Source organism: Sesamum indicum, linkage group LG3, assembly GCF_026168435.1.
Source record: "Sesamum indicum cultivar Baizhima isolate 11 linkage group LG3, ASM2616843v1, whole genome shotgun sequence".
In the NCBI taxonomy this organism is placed as follows: domain Eukaryota; kingdom Viridiplantae; phylum Streptophyta; class Magnoliopsida; order Lamiales; family Pedaliaceae; genus Sesamum; species Sesamum indicum.
In genome coordinates this window covers 22,441,404-22,464,695 of record NC_142659.1, presented here as the reverse complement: position 1 = coordinate 22,464,695, position 23,292 = coordinate 22,441,404, and the positions used below count along the sequence as shown (strand labels likewise).

The 23,292-nt window shown below is 34.6% G+C and overlaps 2 protein-coding genes across 5 annotated transcripts; both read left to right on the top strand.

Moving 5' to 3' along the window:
- The first annotated feature begins 7,552 nt into the window (after positions 1 to 7,552).
- On the top strand, positions 7,553 to 9,497 carry LOC105158428 (small ribosomal subunit protein uS19x). The gene is made up of 4 exons (XM_011075187.3): positions 7,553 to 7,689; positions 7,803 to 7,951; positions 8,631 to 8,688; positions 9,021 to 9,497. The coding sequence occupies exons 1-4, from the start codon at positions 7,687 to 7,689 to the stop codon at positions 9,267 to 9,269; spliced, it is 459 nt and encodes a 152-aa protein (XP_011073489.1). The 5' UTR covers positions 7,553 to 7,686; the 3' UTR covers positions 9,270 to 9,497.
- Positions 9,498 to 17,265: 7,768 nt separating this feature from the next.
- On the top strand, positions 17,266 to 23,292 carry LOC105158427 (phosphatidate cytidylyltransferase 1). 4 transcript variants are annotated; one of them, XM_011075185.3, is made up of 12 exons: positions 17,266 to 17,413; positions 18,234 to 18,435; positions 18,844 to 19,097; positions 19,332 to 19,483; positions 19,742 to 19,883; positions 20,397 to 20,553; positions 20,882 to 20,929; positions 21,029 to 21,115; positions 22,189 to 22,317; positions 22,446 to 22,502; positions 22,786 to 22,869; positions 22,960 to 23,292. In XM_011075185.3, exons 2-12 carry the CDS (start codon positions 18,352 to 18,354, stop codon positions 23,047 to 23,049), a joined length of 1,284 nt encoding a protein of 427 aa, XP_011073487.1. In that variant the 5' UTR covers positions 17,266 to 17,413; positions 18,234 to 18,351; the 3' UTR covers positions 23,050 to 23,292. The 4 variants fall into 4 exon arrangements, with proteins under 4 accessions (XP_011073487.1, XP_088735392.1, XP_011073488.1 ...); XM_088879266.1 differs by having other exon boundaries at positions 17,305 to 17,413; positions 18,192 to 18,435; XM_011075186.3 differs by lacking the exon at positions 17,266 to 17,413 and adding an exon at positions 17,420 to 17,565.

The following is a 23,292-nucleotide window of genomic DNA, read 5'->3' as shown; positions in this document are numbered from 1 at the left end:
TAGATCATTCAAATATTAGGTAACTACATTACGGAGTTATTAAATTACGTATTTTGATTCTTGGACTGTTTGAACTTTTAAATGAATTGATCATTTAGTATTACGTTTAGATTTAGGTCAGGTCATATAAGAAATTTCGAGCTGAAGTTGGATTAGGCATGAAATTTTTTTTGTCAAATCAAATACGATCTCAGACCTTGATGGGATGTTAAGTTATTTTTCCGATGAGGTGATTTCTAAGACCTTGATGGGATGGTAAGTTAGTTTTCCGACAAGACGAACGTTTAGGCATCGGGATGTTATCTTATTTTTTGGACATTTTTATATGAAGGAGTTATTGGTCTTAGGAATGGCAACAGGGCAGGTTTTAATTTTACCTCAATAGAGATGTTCCTTTCTGATTTATCGAACTTCAGATTTTGTTTTGATCTGCTTTATGTCGTGCTTTGTTGACCTGATTCTAGAAATGGTGGGTTTTAACTTGTACCACTTGATCTGTGTTTTTTTTTTGCCAGTTAATCAATATAATGTTTTTTTAAAAATTATTATTATTTATATATAGTCAATGAGTGGGGGTGTAACGGGTCGGGTTCGACAAAAATTTCGGGTTTGAGTTTGAGCTTGAGCTTGAGCTTGAGCTTGACGATTTCAAAATTTTTAGGTTTGTGTTTCAGCTTGTTCAATTTTGTTTATTAATGACTAAATAATAATTATCTTGATGCATTTATTAATTATTTAGATTGACAAGCAAAAATTATTTGCACTTAGTAAAGTTATGTTCTTGATTATCTTTAATTATTAAATAATTTAAAAAATTAATAATTAATATAAACCATAAAATAATTAACTATAAACTGCTAAGCATATGTTTACATTAAACTAATGGGGTTGAATACAATTTATCCTATGTGTTAATGGACGCGGTAAAAAAATAATGTATAATTTACCTCATGTTACATTAAAAAATGTACAATTAATGAAGGAATAGACAACTTCATATTATTTTTATTATATATAACTAATATTAGTTTAGTGATAATATAATTTGTATCGGAAATATAGATAAAATTATCATAATTGATAGGGCTCGATCATCATCTGACTGTCTTGTGTATTTTTGGTTGAAATGATGTGTTCACTAAGTAAAATATTTGGGTGAAACGATACATCAACTCAGATGAAAAGTCATAATCTCTTTAATGTGTCTTTTCTGATTTGGCATATGTATTTCAGTGTTATTCTTTGGACTTTTATAAGTAGGTCTTCTATTCACTTTATTTCCATTAGTTCATTTCCATAGCATTCTTAAGCAGTTAAAGCATTTTGCAAGTAGAGTTTCAGTAAGATAGTTTTAAAATATTTTTTGGCTCGTTATTCTCAAAGTTTGTAGTGTTGCTATTTTGAAATCACAAGTCGTTGTATCTTGGAAGAAAAAAATTGTTGTTTCGATTAACACAAAAACGGAGCAATCACTACAAAAAAAAAATGCGGGTTTTATGCACAATTTTCGGCACGGCTACAAATTAAAGAAATTATTTTTACAATGGTTCACAATTCGTCATTATAGATGGCGTTATAAAAGTTTAGGAACGATTGGTGAAGGATCGTTCCCAACTGGAGCGAAAATTGTAACATACTGGTGATAATTGTTCCTATTTTTGAAATTGAATATAAGAAGACATTTTTTCATTGGAATGCATTGGATAAATTTGGAACGGTTATGTATTATAATTCTGGTTACATTTGGAACGTCAATAAGAATACTTAGGTCTGATTTTTGGAACGATTTGTATTTGTCCTGGTGATGTATTTAGGAAAGGTAATTGGAATTGTATTGTTATCTAAATTTAAAATTCTGTTAGGCACGCTCTTTTTGGTTTGGAACAATCTTTTACAACTGTTTTGGAAATATTTTCTGCAACACAATGTGGTGCTTGTATCAATTTACATTGCAATACATTTAAGAACGGTCAAGTTTATTAGGAACATGTTTTTAGAACTACTTTCGGAATGGTTTTATGAATGGTGTCTTTTTATAGATTTGTAATATTATTCTAAAAAAATCGTTCTAAATTTTTTATTTTATATAAAATTTTATAATTTAATTTATATATTTAAATTTATTTAATAAATAATAAATAATAAATTTAATAAATATGAAATGATGGAATGTAATAAAAATTATAAAACACGAATAATTTATGAAAATATTATATTTATATAAAACATTATCCAATTATAAAATTAAAAAAAATTAATACTTAATTAAATCCTCTGTATAAGTGTCGCCCATATTGTCATCGTTTCGCATCGGGGGGTTTGTTTGAGGCTAGGGCACTAGAGGAGGCGATCAGTTGTGACGGTCCCGCAGTCGAGGAGCTGGCCCGCATTTTCTTGATAATGGCCGTCATGTTGATCATCAATATCTCCAGTTGGCCGATGCGGTTCTCCATGGCCGGGTTTGGTTGCGACGGTGATGTATAGGTGTAGTTGGAGACGTGGTTGAACCAAGGCAAAATACACAGTCTTTGTTCTTGCACCTGGCTGCAGCCAGCTACAGATGTTGCTCGGTCATTGCCACTAAAGCTTCCAATTCGGCTGGGATATCGTGGGCTGAAGCTGATGTTCCTCTATCAACTTTTGGAACGTCTCTTGCAAAACAAATAAAATTCTCAGAACTACCCCAAATTTATTTACAAGAAAAAATAAAAATTACCGCCACCTCATCCGCCCTCGGGCTGCTCCAGCCATCATCCTCCTTCTTGTAGCATCTGGCAAACAGTTCCATCTATTTGGGCAGCCGATCGAGCTCTATCTTCTATAGAAGAATAAAACAGTAAGCATAATATTTATAAAATAATGATAAAACTTAAAAAACAACATAATGTACTTACCATCTTTCTCTTGTGCATGTCGACAGAGGAGGATCCCACACAGTACAGACTAGAGAATGTCGTGGTGTTCGCCATTCGATTTGCTTTATTTTTTGTGGACTCCTCTCTGAAGTCCCCGCTGGCCTGGTAGGCTTAGAGCTGGAGCCCTATGTCGTTGGCCAGCCAAAATGGCTTGACCAGCTCCCTCCAGGCAATGAAAAACTTTTTTCAGATGTATTTGTCGGCCCACATCTGGAAGACCCGAAATATAGAATCGTCGTCATAGTCCCACCAATAGGTTATACAAAATATCAAATTCAAAAAGCATTAGTAAAATTCATGTAATAATTTAGGTTATAAGATAATAAATTATTTTAAATGACATTAATTGCCTTCATGTTCTCGAACCAGAACTGTTGGTGCTCTGCGGCACCAGCCTCAAACATCCCTAAGGGTGGGGAAAGTGTCCTCGCACTACCCCATTGATGCGCTCGTGGAATTTTCTATCAGAAACAAAATTATCTTACTTCATCGAGGCAGATATACTGACACGCTGATGGTGGGGGAACTGCTGGTGGTGTTGGTGCTGGTGTTGCAGGAGCAGCCCACAGACGGGCAGGATCAACCGCTAGTGTGGCAAATGGATGTCCGGCCTCCTTAGCGGGGGTACCGCAGCAGATGGTCCAGCATCATCTGGAGTCCGCGCGGCGACTGAAGGCACTATTGTGTCAGGTGGTGGCTTCCCCAACGTGGGAAGCATCAGACGACACCGGTGGAACTGGCGGGCCACGTCCACGACCTCGTGGTAGAGGAGGCGTACCACTAGACATAATCTATACACAAATATAAGTATTAGTTTTTGTAATTGTTGAAAAGCTTAGCCTAATTATATAATCATAAAAAATATATATACTAATTTTTAAGGATTGAAGATATTATCATGAATTTTTTATTATTGTACTCATTAATTATCTAAAAATGTATAGTTTCTTTGCACACATATACAAATGGGTCAAGCATGCTTATAGCTTCTTTAGAATATTACATGAACTTTTTGTTATAGTACTACTCAGTTTTATCTACTTTTTTCTATCAACATTTTCTTTTCTTGACAAAAAATGGATAAATGTGACTAGTTCTATTGACAAAATTCACTTGATAGACTAAAAAAAGCTTAAAGCAAATATGATCTGTTTGTACATATGCACAACGGAACTATACGTTTTTTATGATTCTTATTGGAAATGTTATTACTGAAAATATTTAATTTTGTGATTGTTGATATTATTATGTAAATATAATATTATCAAGAATATTAGCGTAATATTGTGATTATTGATATAATTATGTAAATAATGTCATTATTGGAAAGATTAGCCTAATTTGTGATTGTTACATTATTATGTAAATAATAATATTATTGAATATATTAGCGTAAGATTGTGATTATTGACGTAATTATGTAAATAATATTATTATTGGAAATATTAGCCTAATTTTGTGATTGTTGACATTATAATGTAAATAATAATGCTAGTGAAAATATTAGCATAATATTGTGATTATTGACGTAATTATGTAAATAATGTTATTATTGAAAAGATTAGCCTAATTTTGTAATTGTTGACATTTTTTGAAGAATGTAATACTGAACTCCTAAAAGAATCTTGGATCTCATTGAAAAATTGAGGGAGGAAGTTTTTATTCACATACAAAGATACAAAAATACCATGATTAATGCTTATAATCGGAAGGTGAAAACCCAAAGTTTCCAAGTTGGAGATCTAGTAGTATGAAGGTTGTATACCATGAAATCGGTAGGAAAATTAGATCCTACTTAGGAAGGACCTTACAATGTCACATGAGTAATAGGACGAGGGGCTTACGAACTAGAAGATCTTGACGGACGCCCCCTGCCGCATCCTTGGAATATACACAATCTTAAAAAGTACTATGTGTGACTAAGGATATCCCCCTCACTATATAAGTCCTCCTGAAGGACATCTCCCCTCACTACACAAGTCCTCATAAAGGACATCCTTCTCAAAGAATAAATCCTCCCAAAGGACGTTCCTTGTCACCAGACGAAACCCCTATTGGAGGTTTCCTTCCTAGGTTGGGACATCCCACATAGAGGTACGGTATTTCCCAACTGTACATAATATAATTAGGTGATGCACAAACCAACACAGGAGTAAGCCCTGCTAAAAATCATGCAGGCATCCATTATCGAGGGAAACCTGATCCCCGTCCAAATCCTCATATGCCTTTTATTCATCTTCACATGCATACATTTTGCAATATAACATGAAAATTAACCTTGTTGCTAAGAACGTAGGATGTAGAAAGAATATTAAAGGAAGTATCCCCCACAGAGGGTATCTCTCATAATATACAGAAAGTCTCCTCCAAGCAAGACACGGACATTAGTCAAAAGTAAGAAAGCAAATAAATGACATAGCACAAGTTATACGATGAATACTAGTCATGAAATAAAGCAGAAAGCAAGAGTCATTACATCACTGCCCCGGTCTAAAACATGGCCGAGGGGAGAAAAAAAAATTTCCTAAAAAGAGGAGAGGAAATTTTTGTCTCATCCCCATCAATAAATTAAAAGAGTAAGTTGTTCCAGAAGGGGAGGGGCAAGTACATTTTCTTTTTTTCTTCCCACAAACGGGGTTTTCCTTCTCTTTCTCAACCCGATTCTTGGGAATGGGGGCATCCAGGGGTCCTCCATTAGCAGCTAGGGGGCATGTCTTCCTTCGGCTTCGAGGCTCCTTCACTCAAGCTATCCCCCACTATAGGATGCATTGCTCTTCGTCAGGGGGTGTCCTTTCTGCCTGCTCTTCACTCTCCAAAATGTTGGAAAAAACATGTCTCAGCACGTTTCAATCGAAAGCACTGGGGAAAAGCATTAGCGTTGACAGAGGGATCCATGAAAATGAAAAATCGTACAAAAAATTAGCCAAAACCCTAAAAGAATTAGGGGACAATTGATTTAAGAGCACTTGAAAGAGGCGAGAAACATTAGCATAAAAAGGGGGAATGGGAAAACATCAACCTAACCGTAACTGTGCAGAGAAGAAACACAACCAATTCCCAGGAGGAGAATGGGGGCGACTAGTTGCAGAAGGGGTATAAACAGTGAAGGATTGAGGGATATAGAATTCATCTATCAACTGTTCAATGGTGAAAGTTTTGGGACAGGAGGGTCCCCTGTCTACTGGTGATTGAGACACCCCTTCTCCTCTTCCACAGGGGAAGACCCTTCCCCTTCATCCCCCTACCTCCTCTCCTTCAGGTTCCTCATCTATTAAACGACGAGCAGCAGCTGCCGCCGCTTGTTGTAGGTCCCCCCTCAACTACTTAGGAACTCATACGAGCTAGGATCGTCTTCCTTGAAGTGGGTTCTAAGGGGTCATCTCCTAGGAAACTCTCCACCACAAATCTAACGGATTCATTTGAAGACGCCATGAAAGGATGCCAAGAGGAAAAATTATAGAAGAATTGTAGAAGAAGAAGGAGATACTTACATATTTTTGGAGAAAACCCTTGCTCTCCAAGAAGGATGTGTGGAAGTAAGGAGGAGAAAATGGGAGTTACGCTTTGAATTAAGGACGTGAGGGGGAGTTAAACCCACGTCCCCCTATAACCGCACCCAATCGGGCGATTACCTGGCATATTGTGCGTGTGGGAAGGGGTGGTTATCAAATGCCCCCGCCCCAAAGCAGCAATCAGGTTAGCTAGGAGTAGTCCTAGCCATCATATCACCTCAGACAATGCGTTAGGTTCAAAGCTCGATATTCTAAAAAGAAAGCATGAAGAGGGAAAAAGCATAAAAGGGAGGCACCTACTACAACTAGTTCCCCCAAGACGAAGAAGCGAGGACCCTCCTCAAACATAAAGAAATCTCCTATTCAAGAAGGAGTTGAAGGACACTCCTCCTCCTTAGAGTGAGGGGGATTGAATGATGTGTATGACCCAAATGAAATTTGAACGAAGAAGTGTAAAAAAAAAGTCAAGGATGCCCAAATAATTTTTTATAGTTTAATATATATTATAAATAAAAATAAATTAAATATATAAACCACTAAACACATTTTGAAAAAACTAAAACAAAAGAAATAAAAAAATCTAACTAAAAATATCATCAACATAACAAAAGAATTAGTGGTGTTAAAAAGATATGAGTCACTTTTGTTTTAAAATTTTTTTAATAACAATTAATTTTTAAAATTATATAATTAGAGATATAATCATCATATTTAGAAGTTGGTGCAGCGGTGTCAATAACCACCATTTGTGAGTATAAAGAGTTTTTTTTTTAATACTAGTAATTATGTCATGTCGTTTTGTACGCATATAATAAATTATTTTTCACGCTGTAAAGTTATATAAATAAAAAGTAAAATATATAAATCGATATATTACATTAAAAAAACAGAAAGAAAAAACTATATTAGTAAAATTCAAAAAATTTAATAAGTTATTTAGCTTATCAATAGAAGGCTATTTTTTATTTTATGAAAAATATTAGTACAATAGTAATATTAACTATCGTCTGTGAGTGTGAACGATTATTCTTTTTATTAGTATAGATTACTATAGATTAAAACTTATTATGGACCATTCAGCCCAATAAAGTTGGGCTGAGCAGCCAAGTCCAGCCCGTTATTAAAGCCCACCCTAATACCATATAACCCTCCATATATAAAAGGATCCATGCTTCCAATTCCCTCTATCTTCACCTCCAAAACCCTAGTACTGCGCAGACTTATCGTACCGGAGCACAGCTTCTCCAGCAGCAGCAGCCATGGTGACCCTTTTCTTCTCTCTCTCTCTTCCTCTCCCTTTCTATACATTACGCGCAGTTACACGCTTAATGTGTGTAGTATTGGGTCTGAGTCTGTGTATGTTTGTGTTCTGCAGGCGGATGTCGATACGGAGGTGGCGGCGGCAGGCCAGATTAAGAAGAGGACGTTCAAGAAGTTCAGCTACAGAGGCGTCGATCTCGATGCGCTCCTGGATATGTCTACTGATGAGCTCGTCAAGCTTCTGAATGCCCGTCAACGAAGAAGGTATAATTTTTGAATTGTCGTTTTTTTCTTTTGTTTTTTATTCTGTTTCTGATTCTGTGCGGCGATTGGTATGCGTTATAGAGTTAGATTGATTTGTGAGGTAGTATTTTTTTGTCGTTTTATTGGGTTTTGAATTATGTGTTTGCGCTGTAAAGGGGAAGAGGGCTTGTTAATTTGTTTAGTACATTGAATGGGAGCTCTAATGTGGGATTTTGTATCAACCCGTTTTTCATCTTGGTAGATATGGAATGTAGTTTTGTCAGTTGAGTTTTTACTTTGCATACTTCAGTGGATAATAGGTTTAGTATGCAGTTTTGGTGTTTGCTGTGTTGTGAATTTACTGTATTGAGGTATTAAATATGTCTTGCGCTAGATGAATGCACCCATGTACCGAATGAATCTTATAATGAGGTGTTCTGCAGCTATACGGGTTACAGTGCTTGCTACAATGATTCAGTTTATTACAGCTAATCTAGCATAGACATCTAAGTATTCTCTTGTTGAACTTATTGACTGTGGGTCACATGAACCAGATAATTCTCGAGTTTGAAGGCATGATTTGATACATGTGTACATTTTGGTCTGGTCAAGTGGCTTCAGCTGTCATATGCTGGTGCCTTGAAGATTTTTCTTCTATTTGAGTTCTGTTCCTTTTCTAATTTACTGGATAAACGAGCAGGTTTCAGAGAGGTCTGAAGAGGAAACCAATGGCTTTGATTAAGAAGCTGAGGAAGGCAGTAAGTGATAAGTTTCTGAAATTCTTCTTGCTTGATATTATTTTGTCTTGTTGCAGTTCGCATAAATTCTCATCTTTTGGCTTCTTGGACGACTCTGTAATTCTCATGCTGAATCACATTATTTAAACCAACTCTTTTACTTGTATCCAAGCGAATGAATAGGAAAAGAGGTTCAATCATTGTTATCATACTGTATTAGTTGTTTGTATAACAATCCTAATTCATATACTTCTTATGGTAGCAGCTGTCAGTGGATAATGGCCATCGCTTTCCGCTGCATTCTTTTAATTTATCTGCTTTATTCTTACTGTTTTTTTTATGTCGTTCTATAGAAACGTGAGGCCCCACCAGGTGAGAAGCCTGCCCTCATCAGAACCCACCTGAGAAACATGATCATTGTCCCTGAGATGATTGGAAGTGTCCTTGGTGTGTACAACGGCAAGACCTTCAACCCAGTTGAAATCAAGCCTGAGATGATAGGCCACTATCTTGCTGAGTTCTCAATATCATACAAGCCAGTCAAGCATGGAAGACCGGGTATTGGTGCCACGCACTCTTCTAGGTTCATCCCTCTGAAGTGAGAATTGTACCATCAGCTCAACATACAAGGGGAGAAAAAGATACTCTGCAGTTCTGTTCTTATTTTCCCCTCTTACTCTGTCTTTTCTAGAATGCTGGAGTTTCTGTTATGATATCAATATCTGAACTGTGGTTCTGAATTTGTTCTATTGCCAAGCATTTTGTTTGACTTGATTTGTTCAGAGGTTTTACAATTCTGACTTTGAGAAATTAGATAAGTTCTATCAAAATTGCTCTGCTGATCTCTTTTGCTGTTCCCTAACAGGTAATGATGTTCTGAAGATATACTTGTGATTGTTTTTCCTGTTTCGTGTGATGTTTAGACGACACTCGTAGTTAATATTTTGTTTGCCAGCCTTGGGATGAATCATCTTGTTTGGAACATGACAGCATTTAGATCTCATGGAGTCTGTTTTTTTGCTGAAATGTATGTTCAATAAGATGGATTTTTAAATACCTTGTGCTAAAAAGAAAATTTTGAAACTCTTGAGTTCTAACCTTTTTCTAAAAATTATGTGTAGATGATATTTTTTAGGAATCAATCGTTTGATATTTTTTTAAAGTACTTATTTGAGATTGAACTGAAAATAAAATCATGAATCTAATTTTATGACCCAGAAATGACATTAAATCTATGCTGTTTGTGTATATCATTTGTTATGTGTTTTTTTAAAAAAAATTGTAATATCAATTATATGATAATCATGGATTGTTTGGTGGTTTGACCCAATTTAGATTAAAATTTCTGAAAATTGTGACGACACTTTTATTTTTTATTATTGAATAGACAGTAGAGGCACCTCAATCAACATGGCGTCAAATATTCAAATTAGATCATTGTTACTGTGAAGAGAGCATGACCACTGATAGAATTCATCACATTAGCATATTAATTGTGCTAAACTTTCTTGAAATGACACATTTTCAATTAGGGACAAGCAAGTTATTCTCAATTGGACTGTTTTCAGGATAGGATGAGATGCTCACTCCATCTTTGTTTCCTTTTATCCTTCATCCACAAATTCTTGATTCTGAAGTAAAGGTTGGCAAAGCACCTCCACAATTTGCATACAAGGGCTTAGGCCTAAAAAATAAATTGAATTATTCGATAATGATTGAAATTGATTGATAAAAATTTATTTGAATTTAATTCAAGGTAAATTACAATGTCATTTTCTGAAATTTGGCATATGTACGAATATTCATTCGTTGTTTGAAAAATTATCAATACTCTTTTCATTTTAACGGTTGTCTAACAATGAACTCAATTCATTAGATTTTTATATATCTTTATGACCAATTACCAAAATGCCCTTGTGGAATTAAAATTAAAATTTTATTTATTTTTTTGAAAAGTATTTTCTTTTTATAATTTTTAAAATTTTTTCATCTATCCCATTTGATTTTTTTATAAGTTTTTAATTTAAAATAAAAATTAAAAAAATACAGCAACAACAAAATTGATAATGTTATCCCTTCATCCAAGGATTATATAATTTCACCAAACATCAGGGGGTATTTATAATTTTTCAAACAACGAGAAAGTATTTGTATACCAAATCTCAGGGGCAATTATTGTAATTCACCCTTCAATTTATTAAACGTAATAAATTAAATTTGAATACAAATCTTTTATTTCATAAATTTTCAAATTTGGCCCGAACTTGATTCCATTAATGTGAAACTAATAAAATATACTAAATTGTATAAAATTATTTGAGCTTGACTTCCAGATAAAGCTCATTTGAGTTCAACTAAACTAATAATCCAATCGAATTCAAATGCAATTTCTAAAATAAGATAATTATTCTAACAAACTTAAAAAAAAATGTGCTAGATTTAACTTGGATAATTTACAGCCCTAGAACGACCATGGCAACAAGGTTTGCAAGATTCTTTTTTTTTTTTAATGATAAAACTTTTCCAACTAATATTTGATTTTAATTCTTATACATGTGTACTTGTTGGGGTCATGAATTGGTCATACTATGAAGATGTAATGGACGTAGACGAGCTATACTAAATCAACGTAGATCTGTATGAATTGTGATAGAATTGTTTTTAGTTTGATTGAGGTTTGGAGTTCGACCTCCCAGTTTTGTCATTTTGAGATCAGATCGTGGTCCAGTATCAATTATCGTGAGATTGCGCTTGAGTTCACGGAACTTCAGGATATAGTCCCAGTTGTACTTAACGAGGTCGCTGTTACTGAGGTCGCATCTCAAGTCACGACTGTAGTTTTGTTATATACGGGATAGATACTCTTTAACTGTTTTTTTTATCGTTTATGTAACAAAATTTGTTAGTTAGTTGGGACAGTTACGCCTATTGTATATTTAACCCCTTGTATACCTTCCATTTTTGGATAATGAATTTTATTACAGAAAATAGAGAAGTTTTCTCTCTAAGAATGGCTTTCACTTTGCACTTTTTCTTTGATTATTTGAAATTCAACAGATAATAAACGACTTTCCTTTTTATTTATGATTTTTCTATCTAAATATTTTTTGTATATTTAATTTAATTTACAAATGGGAATGGAGGAAAAATCAAGTTTTAGAAATTTAATTTAAATTTAACTTGCAACTATGATAGTAGGGGTCCATACTCATGCAGTGTTGTGTGTTGTCAGCCTAAAAGAGATATAAATATTTAAACATAATCATCAGGGCTTTTCCATCTAATTATCAAGATTGAAATGAATAAAATTGCAACTAGCCCCCCCATCTTTTCTCTTGTTCTGCCCAAAACCCAAAATCTTTTCTTCCTTTGACCTTTCAAGGGAGCAATGAATTATATCATTAAATTAAAATAGGGTTAAATACGCTTTGTCCCTCGAATTTTCTTTGATGTGATATTTATCCTCCTAAATTAACAAATATAATACTTATCATTTTGATTGTACAAAATTATTCCTCAATATTGTTCTCAATATATTTAATATTTTGCACATTAAATCATCAAATTATTTTTTAACTAAAATGAATTTTTAATAAGTGAAGAATTTAAATTAAAAGTGGAATATAAGTTAATATATATAATAAATACACAATTAATAATATCCTAACAATTCATATATACTTTTGAAAAAAAACTGATAATATATATATATATATATATACTTAACCAAAGTCTAAACACTTTCAGAAAAAAGAAAGATTAATAAATATATTTTGTCATAGTTTTTAAAGAAAATATATCAAAAAAGGAAGTGCAATCACTCATTTTCATCTAACAAATTAAATAGTTAATAACTTTTTTTTTTTATCAAATTCATACATATTTTAAATGGAAGTTTTTTTTATGTATTCTATGTGCCCATTCAATTCTTAATTTTGAGTTTGTAAAATAGTTCAAATTGTATAATAAAAACACAAAAAAACATTTAAGTCAAATAAAACATGATCACAATAGCTAGACTCATTTTGGAAGAGGTTAGATGGAGGATTCTTAGCGCTTCTTTAGCTCGCTCTGTTAGTTCTTGTGCGTTATATGGATTTTGACGTATTTCTTGATCTGTCAAGAGAGACGCCAGTCATTGAGCACTGTTGTACTATACGATTGTACTTTTTATTTAATGAAAATTATATTTACCTAAAAAAAAACATGATCACAATAAATACTAAAAAAAGCTTTCATGTAAAAGATTTTTGTTGGGATATTATATTTATTGTGTATCTATTATATATATTAACTTATTACTTTATTTTTAATTTAAATTCTTTACTTATTAAAAGTTCTTTTTAGTTATAAATAATTTGTCGATGATTTAATGTGCAAAATACCAAACTATATTGTGAATATATAATTATTCAAGTTATGGGCGACAATTTTGCCCAATCAAAAGGATAAGTATTAGCATTTTCATTCCCCAAACGCTCCAACCTATCCTCTAGTTTGCGCTTCTGGGCGTCACTAGGAGGAATAAGGGGGTTTCCTTGAAGTCTAGAGAAGAGCTCTTCATAAATTGAGGCAGCCTACGAAAAACACAAATCATCATAAAGGAGCATACAAGCAAAGGATGAAAGATATGGAAAAGAAGATACCTTGAAGAGGTAGAGGGCCCCCACTCCCTCTAGCTCTTCCCGAGAGAGAGGTGAGAACAACTGCTTATCCCCTGAGGACAAGGTCCCTCTCCTCAAGTCTGCCACTAGAGCCGCTTTCCCCTTGTCCTGTTCCAGCAGGTAGCGACTATGGGGACAGGCAGAGGGTGCATGCAAAGACCTAGGGGGGGGGTCCACTTCCTCCTTGGAAGGAGGAACAGGCGGGGGCATAGAAGAGGAGCAAGAATGAGGTGTCCCCATAGACCTGGTATGAGGTTTTTTCGAGGAGCTTCCCGCCATGGGACTAGGGGAGGAGGAGGAAGAGGGGTAACCTTTCGAGTCGCTGAAGGCAGAGATCCCCTTAGAAGACTTGGGAGTAGGAGTCCAGAGCGACCCTCTATCACATGATCTCTCATCAACTTGCTGAACATGATGTTCTCTGCACAAAATCATACTATAAGAATCAATACTCCAAGAAGACAGGGAATGACGAGCAACAACAAGCGAAAACTAGAACATACCCAAGGAATCCCCCAAAGGCTCTGTCATGGGGGTCAACCCCAAAGTGCCCAGTAACCTCTCATCTATGAAAGACCGACAACCATAGGGGGAGGAATTCAGCATGGGGAAAGACCAAGTATGGGGAGGAAGGACAAAAAAATAACTAACTTTCCAATGTTTGGGAGCATGGGGGAGGTGAAAAAAGGATACTCCAGGGTGGGAGACAAAGCAGAAGAACCCCTTCTCAGCCTTCTTAAGGCGATAACACGAGGCAAACACATGACCAGTCATAGGATAGCCATTAAAAAGGAGAATCATAAAGAATCCAGCCAAAATTTTAAAAGAGTTCGGGACTAGCTGATTCAAGGGAACTTGAAAAATACAAGCAACCTCAGAATAAAACAAAGGGACGAGGAAGCGAAGACCTGACCTCAACTGGGTGGGGAAAAAGCATAAACAGTTAGGGGGAGAGAAAAATGGACGACTCACAGGAGATAGTGTATACACAATAAACTCAGGTGGGACACGATTCTCCTGAAGAAATTGATTTATGGAGGAGGTTCTTAAGATAGAAGACCCAGATCTAAAGGCGACTGAGGAACCCTCTGCTATTCCTCCTCCTCCATTGGAGAAACTTCCCTTGGGAAAACCCAGAAGGTCTGCCCGTCGAAGAGGACTCCGGTGTCTCAGCCTCTTTTGACGGAGGAATCACCCTCTCCTCTTTAGGGAACGAGCCTTCCCCTTAATTTTCCCCCTCTTGTTCACCCTCATCAATGTCCTCATCAATCAAGCGACAAGCAGCAGCAGTGGCTTGCCTTAAGCTCCTCCTCAGACCCCTCCCAAAACAGGACAGAAGAGTGTCCGCCCTCTTGGAAGTGGCCCCTGAAGGATCATCGCTCAAGAAGGTCTCTCTAAGAAAACACACAGACTCACTAGAGGAAGACATTTTTTTAGAAAGAAAGAAGAAACTCCAAAGAAGAAAAAGAAATACTTAAGAAAAACGAAGGCTGGATGGAAGCCTTGATGCTTTGAAGAAGAACCTTTTTGAGGAAGAAGAAGAGGGACTCGAGAGGTTGCTGAGGAGAAGGGTTTTAACCCACGTTTTCAATAACCGCCTTACTAAAGGGCAGTTACCAAGCGCATGGAGAAGAGGCTGACGGATATGCGAGTTGCAGATCTGAAGAACGGGCCCTCCTCACCATTATTATAGCAATCAGATCAACCTGCAGCAGATGGACAGACACAAACAGGAAGGTTCTCCTTTCCCAAAGATTCCGAGGCTTCCCACTTGGGGAATGAGGGGGTGCTCTCCTTCCTTAAGAATGAAGAAGGGTCCTCCCTCTCAATGAAGCTAGCTTGTAGGAAGGAAAGTGCCCTCAAGAGGTTGGACTATTCAACTTGAAAGGATTTTTCACCAGGTAGGAGTCTACACGAAGAAGGAGTCCCCCTTCACCCAAAAACTTGTTGCTTAAGGAACTAATATGGAGGAACCTTATCCACGAAATCCCGCCTTTCTCGCTGGCCATGCAGATTCCCCTCAACATGACTTCTGTTATAGGGGAGCTCCTCCTCTATAAATAGGGGAGGTAACCCCCGGCAAGCCTCCTCTTCGAAACTTTAGAACTCTTCTTCCTGCTACTCTATTACTCTAGTTTCGTGCTCTTACATATGGAATTATCACTTTTTTCATAATTTCTCGTCATAATTCATTTTTGTATTTATCTATTCTTAAATTTGGGACTAACTTAAGCATCAGAGTGCTAAACTTTTGTTTTACAGGTCCTCTTTCTCAAGAGCTTTCACTCAATTAGCCCAGTGGCAACAAGTCGAGCTCGAGCTTCTATAATTTCGAGCTCGAGCTCAATCTGACAAGCTAGAACTCAGCTGATTTTTTATTTTTTTTGTTTATTATTATTATTATTATTATTATTATTATTATTATTATTATCATTATTATTATTGTTATTATATTAAATAATGGGAATCACCAATTTTTTACATAAATTTATAAGTAATAAAATAGATTGTATAATGTATACTATATTATAAATATACCAAAATATAGTATGAAATTTTAATTTATTGTTATGAATATAAACTACTAATTAGTTTAGTATTAATATAATTAGTAAATTGTACAAAAAAAAATATATATTCTGAACAGTTTAAAGTTATAGAAAAGTATTAATTATCTAAAATAATTCAATTGAAATAAATAAAAATATTTTATAGTTTAGATTAATATATTTATAAATATTTGTATTACATTGATGTAACTATTATCTTACATTGTTGAACAACATGGGTTAATCGGACTATCAAATTTCAGATTAGACCGTTAGATATGATCAAACTTACAGAAAAATTACACTTGGTAAAGTTTTAGACTTATTGATATACGAATGTCAAGATATCATACTCGAAATATAAAAATAATCATTCAAGTCGCTGTATTGTAGAATCAGGTCATTTGATTTTAAATCAAACCGTCCGATATGATCAAATGGACACGGTCTTATATATATAAATTTAGTGTGAATTAGGTGCCCAAATTTTAAAATATCGTAATTATTGATTAAATTTTTTTATCTCATTATATATATAATAAAATAATAATCAAAATAATTAAAATTGTTCAACCATCACTATTATTATCATTATCATTATTTTTAGATTACTTCATATGAATCACTAAATTTTGACATAAATTTATAAATAATAAAAGAGATTGCATAATGCATAGTATGTATAAATATAAAACTCAAAAATAGATCAGAAATTATAAGTGAATTACTTGTCAATTTAAAAAAAGTATAACGTAATACAAATATATATTAAAATATAACATAAAATTTATATATGTAATACTAAATAATAATTTTAATAACAAAAAATATTATAATTTACTAAGTTGTTGATTAAAATTTAGTTTTTGTATAAAGATTAAATGTATAAATATAAGTACCATAATTTATTATTATCTAAAATAAATGTATGATACTGATTAATAATTATAATATATGGTCAATTTTTATTATAAAATTGATCAAATATTGAATATAAAATTTAATATATAAAAAAATTAAAAATATAAATATATAAAAAAATAAAAAAAATAGAAAAAGCTCACGAACTTATGAATAGACACAATTGAGCTTGAGCTCGAGCTCGAATTTTTCGAGCTCAAAATCGAGTCCTCGCAAGCCAACTCGGCTTATCTGCCACCCCTAAGCCCAAATCCAACATCAAGATACAAAAACTCTGGACCCGTGCTAAAATCACACGAATCATCGATAATAGCTCAAGTTGTTTTTCTTTTATAATGTAACTTGGTGGTTCATATATTATATTTTTATTTATAATATATTTTAAAATATAAAAAATTATTTATTATATACATGCATAAATATATAGATAGATTTTTATTAAGAAACCAAAAATTTCAATCAATCCCCTAATTTTCACTTAATCACTTATTGCTCCCCATGATTTTCACAACCCCAGGAAGCTTTGAACCTCACTTTCTACTTCCAGTCTACACATTTCTGGTATAACCGCCCCAACACACACACACATACAGAGGAGAGGAGAGCAGAGCGAAGGTCAGATCCCTCTCGCCCTTTTGATCTCTTGTTTCTTCTCAGTTGCCCTTCTTCTTTGCTTTTCATTCTTTTTTCGTCTTCTCTGCTGAAAATTTTCGAGTATATGTGTGTTTTTATCGTTTATACTGCGGCCTGTAGACTGTTCATGAAAGGTAAATTCTTCAGTTTAGAGCTTATGAATTTATGCGTTTTTCTTAAATTGGTTTTAATTTAATTCAGTTAGGTTTTCGTTTTTCTTGTGAAGATGGATTGTTTCAGTATTCTATTTTAAATCCTACTATACTCATTAAATATTGGGTTTATGGAAGTGTTTGACTCTCCCATTATTGAGTTTTGGAGGTTGAAGAACGTTAGAGAACGTGCTAATTTATTGGTTGTTTGTATTTTGTGCTTTGCTGTTCTTGTATTGTCTAATATTCTTGTACATGTTATTTATACTGCCAATTATTGGTTGCTTATTTTTTCGTCTTTCTTTTTTATTTTCCCACGGATGACTTCGGGATTTTATTCTCCGGAAATTGAAGGTGAGAATGAAGAACACAGATTAGTCTTTTGCTTGTAATCAGTCTTAACTTTTGATGTTTTTCTTCTTTTTTTATGTGAGCATAGGAATTAAGTGATAAGAATAAAAAGGAAATGTCAGAGAAAAATATTTAGTATAATCTACAGGTGCAGTTCTGATATTAGTCTTCTTTATTTGTTATTGACATTTTTCAGTTTCTTAAATGTTTTTTCCCCTCAAAAGTTCTTGATTCAAGGGACTGAATTTAACATACAGGGGGAAGCCATATTCTTATGGGACTTTGTTTAATTGTTTCAGCCACTCAGAGGTTTAAGTAATGCTAAGGTTCCTGCGTTGCTCTCCATTGTGAGTTGGTTTCTTGGAATTGGAGTATTTCTGTAATATTTTCCGCTGGGGTTTAAGGCTTAGAGAAACTATGCACAAGGATACTGGTTCAAGCGGCCCATCAACACCTAGTGGGTCTTCTGCACGGTTACGTCGCCGCAGAGGTTCCAATGAGGTTAGTTATCTTTTCTGGAAGACTGGCATCAATGTTATGGCAACTTACCATTTTATCAATCACATTGTATGGAATGGAGTTAATTGCAATGTAAAGCTTCGTTTCTTTAACCTTTTAGCGTTTCAGAAAGCGAAGAATTCTACAACCTAATTTATATTAGAAGTTTAGTTCTGTTCGTGTAGAAGGACGGCAGTTGTATAATTATATAGTACTCATCTTACGACATTCTTTGTGCATAACTATAGCAACGCTTCCTCCAAAGCAGGCTGTTCATTAGATATTGTTTCTTTTTTATTGCAATGTTGAAATTAAAAGAGTTTCAACTTAAAGATTTTAGCTTTTAACTGTGTATTGGACTTATAGTCTTAAAATTCTCATTTCTTGGCCTTTTCATTTCTCATACTCTAGGTCCCTCCAGAAGCTGATAAAGCTAATGGCAGCCATTTGCTCGTTAATGATCATAACAAGTACAAGTCAATGTTAGTTCGTGCACATTCATCTTTTTGGATGATTGGAGGATTTGCCTTCATAATATACATGGGTCACCTTTATATCTGGGCCATGGTGGTTGTTATCCAAATATTTATGGCAAAGGAGTTATTCAGTTTACTTAGGAGAGCACATGAAGACAGGCGCCTCCCTGGTTTCAGACTGTTAAATTGGTGTGTGGCTTAGTTTCTTGTCAGACACTTGCGTTTATTTTTTTCATTTTTCCTATTCGCCCTTTGGACATCATTTATAATAAACTACCACTGGGTGGGGTAATTTTGTGCTCAGAGCTCCCTGAGAATGGTAAAGCCAGAATCTAGATGGATTTTTCTTTTATGGACCAGAAAGACTCGCCCAGCCATAATGAAATTTCCCAGCTTTTATCAATTTTTTTCTTTCATTTTCAGGCACTTTTTCTTCACAGCAATGCTATTTGTGTATGGTCGCATTCTCAGTCAGAGGCTTGTGAACACTGTCACTACGGACAAAGTTTTGTACAAGATCGTGAGCAGAGTTATCAAGTATCATATGGTTACTTGTTATTTCTTGTATATCGCCGGTTAGTACTATCTGTTTCCTTTGCTATTCTTCTGTTTGATGACACTGAGATATCCCGGCTGCTTCCAAAATATTATCCCTGGGTTGCAGTCTCTACTTGGGACCTTTTCTATTGTTTCATTCGTGATGACACAGATGCTTAAAATTTTTCGTGGAGGTCTAATATACTTGTTACAAATGATCATCCAGAGAAAAGTTTAGAGTATATCAATTGTTCAATAATATGGAACTGAATATTTTCTTCTCTTGGTTCGTTCAGGCTTCATGTGGTTCATTCTTACACTGAAGAAGAAGATGTACAAGTATCAATTTGGCCAATATGCGTGGACACACATGATTCTTATAGTGGTGTTTACGCAATCGTCATTTACTGTGGCAAATATTTTTGAAGGAATTTTCTGGTAACACAACTTTAATTATCCTGTGTTTCATTATTGATCATGTTAATGCTTGCTATTTCTCTACCATTTTCTCTCTTCTATTTTTTCACTATGATCTGCCCCATTTGAGTGATTTCTAGATACTTGCCTCGTTTGTCATATGTACTGTTAGTATTTTGGACCTTTGTGTATCAGCCTACATAGGTTATGGATAAAGTAATGCAAGCTTTAATTTCATTTCTTGGGTAATTAAAAAACTTAATGTAACTAGGAAAGAGAAGATTGCCTGTAGGGTTAGTTGAGCTTAATTGAAGAAAATATGAAATTGGTCCTGTCGCATTTCTCTTATAAAGTTTCTGGCTAGGATCTTTCTTACTTGATATTTCATTTTTTGGAAACTTCCTTGCTCTTATTATATTTGGTGGCAAGCCAGAACATTGTAATCCATAAGTTAGTGGTCCTGACTGCGAATGTTACATATTTTCAAATTGAATTCGCTTAAAGAACTTAAAACACAGATCGACGACAATGCAGGTTCCTTCTTCCGGCATCACTTATTGTCATCAATGATATTGCTGCTTACATTTTTGGGTTTTTCTTCGGGAAAACTCCTTTGATCAAGCTATCACCCAAGAAAACATGGGAAGGCTTCATTGGAGCTTCTGTTGCCACCATGATCTCAGCCTTTCTGGTAAGCAGTTTATCCATTTATTTTGGAAATAGACTAAGATAATGAACAATCTTTCCTCATTTCTGGGCTTTTTGTATTTTGACTATGAAGGTCTATATTGATCCTTGATTGTTATTTAGTGTTTCTTGGAATATTTGGCTTGGGAATAACCAAATTGTAGTTATGCTAGTTTTAGACTTTTATGGTTATGTCGCCTCTAAATCAATGTCAGCTTACTTAAAAAATAATGGATTAGATTGCAGCGGATGATTGATTGGTGATTCTGCCATTCTGGTATGTCTATACTTCATTATGCTTTTCTGATGGATTTATGTTGCTTGTGTTTCAGCTTGCAAATATATTAGGTCGGTTTCAGTGGTTGACATGCCCAAGGAAGGTAACGCTGGCTTATATCCACTCTTCCTTATTTGGTAGTTTATTTGTCTATATTCAAGTCTCAAGAAGCTTAAACTGCCCTGTGATGTTGTATATGTAGGATTTATCAACTGGCTGGCTTCAGTGCGATCCGGGTCCCCTGTTCAAACCAGAAACTTTTACTGTTCCAGAGTGGTTTCCTGAATGGGTAAGTGGTTTATCTATCTAATTCACATATCAACAATCTTATTTCTCATGTCTCATTGGTGATAAAAAGTTGACTATGTAGCTTGGAAGTATCTGTTATATGCTTGGAAATGTCTGTTGAGTCATGATCATGAATCTTGTTTATTTTTATCTATTGTATACACATAAGTTAAAAGTAAATGTTCTTTCATCCATTCTATTTAGGGTAAGTTACAACGAGCTCTCTCAAATTTGACATAATTGGAGAATTGCCAATAGTCGCCTAATGTTTGATGAAATTATATAAGCCTTGGGTGGAAGTCAAGAAGTGTCAACTTTACCCTTATTGTATTTTTTCTTTATTGAAAAAAATTGAAGAATTGTATAAAAAAATAGGACGAGATGGATGGAAAAATTTGTAAAAATTGAAAAAAAAATTCCCCTTAGTCCATAAAAAAATTTAAAATTTTTTTACAAAACAAGTAAAATTACAATTCATAGTTCACAAAGGGCGTTTTGGTTAGTTCACTACAAAAAATGGATGGAAATCTAACGAAAGCTAGCAGGTTAAACTCGTTATTGGATGACAGTTAAAATTACTGGATATTGGCAATTTCTCAAATAACAAGTATTTGAAATTGTGTCAAATCTCAGGGAAGCTAGTTTTTTTACCTTTTTATCTAATCAACACTTTAGGTAAAAGGGCTTCTGAAAGTTTAGTTTTATTCTCCAATTTGCAACTGTAACAAATTACTTTCTTACTTTATACAAGCAAAAATTATGTGCCTGCTTGCTTAAAGAATGAACGGGAAGATTGTCCATTTCACATAAATCGCCAGTTTTTGATGGAAAAAGTTTGTTGGGGAATAAAGCTTAAGAACCTTAAGTAGGCGAAACATGAAGCTCTGTCAGGAGATATATCTTTGTCAGCGGTAAAAGCTAGATTGTCTCTAAATGGCTTTTACCAATTTTTTTGCAGTTGAAGGCTCTCACTGTCATTCTCTTGAATTTTAGCTATTTTCAACTATTTTGCATTTTACCTGTTGATTTTCAGATGACTGCTCATGAGCAGCAATGTACTTTACCCTTTTGCAGTTTCCGTGGCGAGAGATTTCTGTTCTGCCTGTACAGTGGCATGCATTGTGCCTTGGTCTCTTTGCATCAATCATAGCACCTTTTGGAGGCTTTTTTGCCAGTGGCTTTAAAAGAGCTTTCAAGATCAAGGTTTCTGATGTTATTAATTTCTAAGCTTTTGATCTAGATTCAGTGTGTTCTTCATTTGTTGATCTGAGGATGCAATGCTAACAATGTCAATTGAAAGGTCATGTTCTACTGTTCTTTTCTTTGGGCAGGATTTTGGTGATAGCATTCCAGGACATGGTGGGATGACTGACAGAATGGATTGCCAGGTGATTTTGAAATTAAGTGCAGGATTAAAAAATGAAATGCATAGTTGAATTATCTAGATCAAATGGGAAAGTACCTTCTAGTTTAAATTCGATCGCCATCCCTATCTCTCTGGCTTAAGCAAGGTATTATATTGAGCCTGCTTTAAAAGCAGATGATCCTTCCAACATCTTAAAGTTGCAAAAGCAGTTGCTCATCAACTGCATTTTAGTTTTGTTATCGGTTTCAAAATTGAGTGTTATGCCAATGTCTGGTCTATCATAGTTAACGGTCACCTATGTGCAGATGGTGATGGCCGTTTTTGCATACATTTATCACCAGTCGTTTGTTGTACCTCAGAGCTTATCCATTGAGATGATTATGGACCAGGTAAACATAATTCTGTAATCACCTGTGGAGCCATCTACTTCACGATTGAACAAAAATTATGTATTTATCCGTATTATTCTTGCGTTATAGATACTGATGAACCTTACATTTGAGGAGCAACAAGCTCTGTACACAAAACTTGGGCAGATCGTCGAAGAGAGGCAGTTTGGAGAATCATGAACTCGTCGTGTAACCTATGTAGCCGTTTCTTGCGTATTGCATGTACATGTCCCGTATTTGCTTTGTTTCCACAAGCTTAGGATAATATGTAGCTGTAGGCATCCTACCCTTTTTTTGCATTGTACAGTGCTTGAGCTATTGCTATGTGATGATGATATGATCTTCACAGAATGTATTGCCAAAATCTATATACTCACCCTCATGATTCTCACTTTTTCATCTATGCTCTGTTTTTCTGTATAA

Excerpts from the sequence above, each read along its gene's own strand:
- LOC105158428 (XM_011075187.3), top strand. Across the intron at positions 7,952-8,630 it reads AATGCCCGTCAACGAAGAAG|GTTTCAGAGAGGTCTGAAGA; the intron begins GTATAATTTTTG and ends ATAAACGAGCAG. Across the intron at positions 8,689-9,020 it reads TTAAGAAGCTGAGGAAGGCA|AAACGTGAGGCCCCACCAGG; the intron begins GTAAGTGATAAG and ends GTCGTTCTATAG.
- LOC105158427 (XM_011075185.3), top strand. The coding sequence starts at position 18,352 with ATGCACAAGGATACTGGTTCAAGCGGCCCATCAACACCTAGTGGGTCT. Across the intron at positions 18,436-18,843 it reads GCCGCAGAGGTTCCAATGAG|GTCCCTCCAGAAGCTGATAA; the intron begins GTTAGTTATCTT and ends CTCATACTCTAG. Across the intron at positions 19,098-19,331 it reads GGTTTCAGACTGTTAAATTG|GCACTTTTTCTTCACAGCAA; the intron begins GTGTGTGGCTTA and ends TTTCATTTTCAG.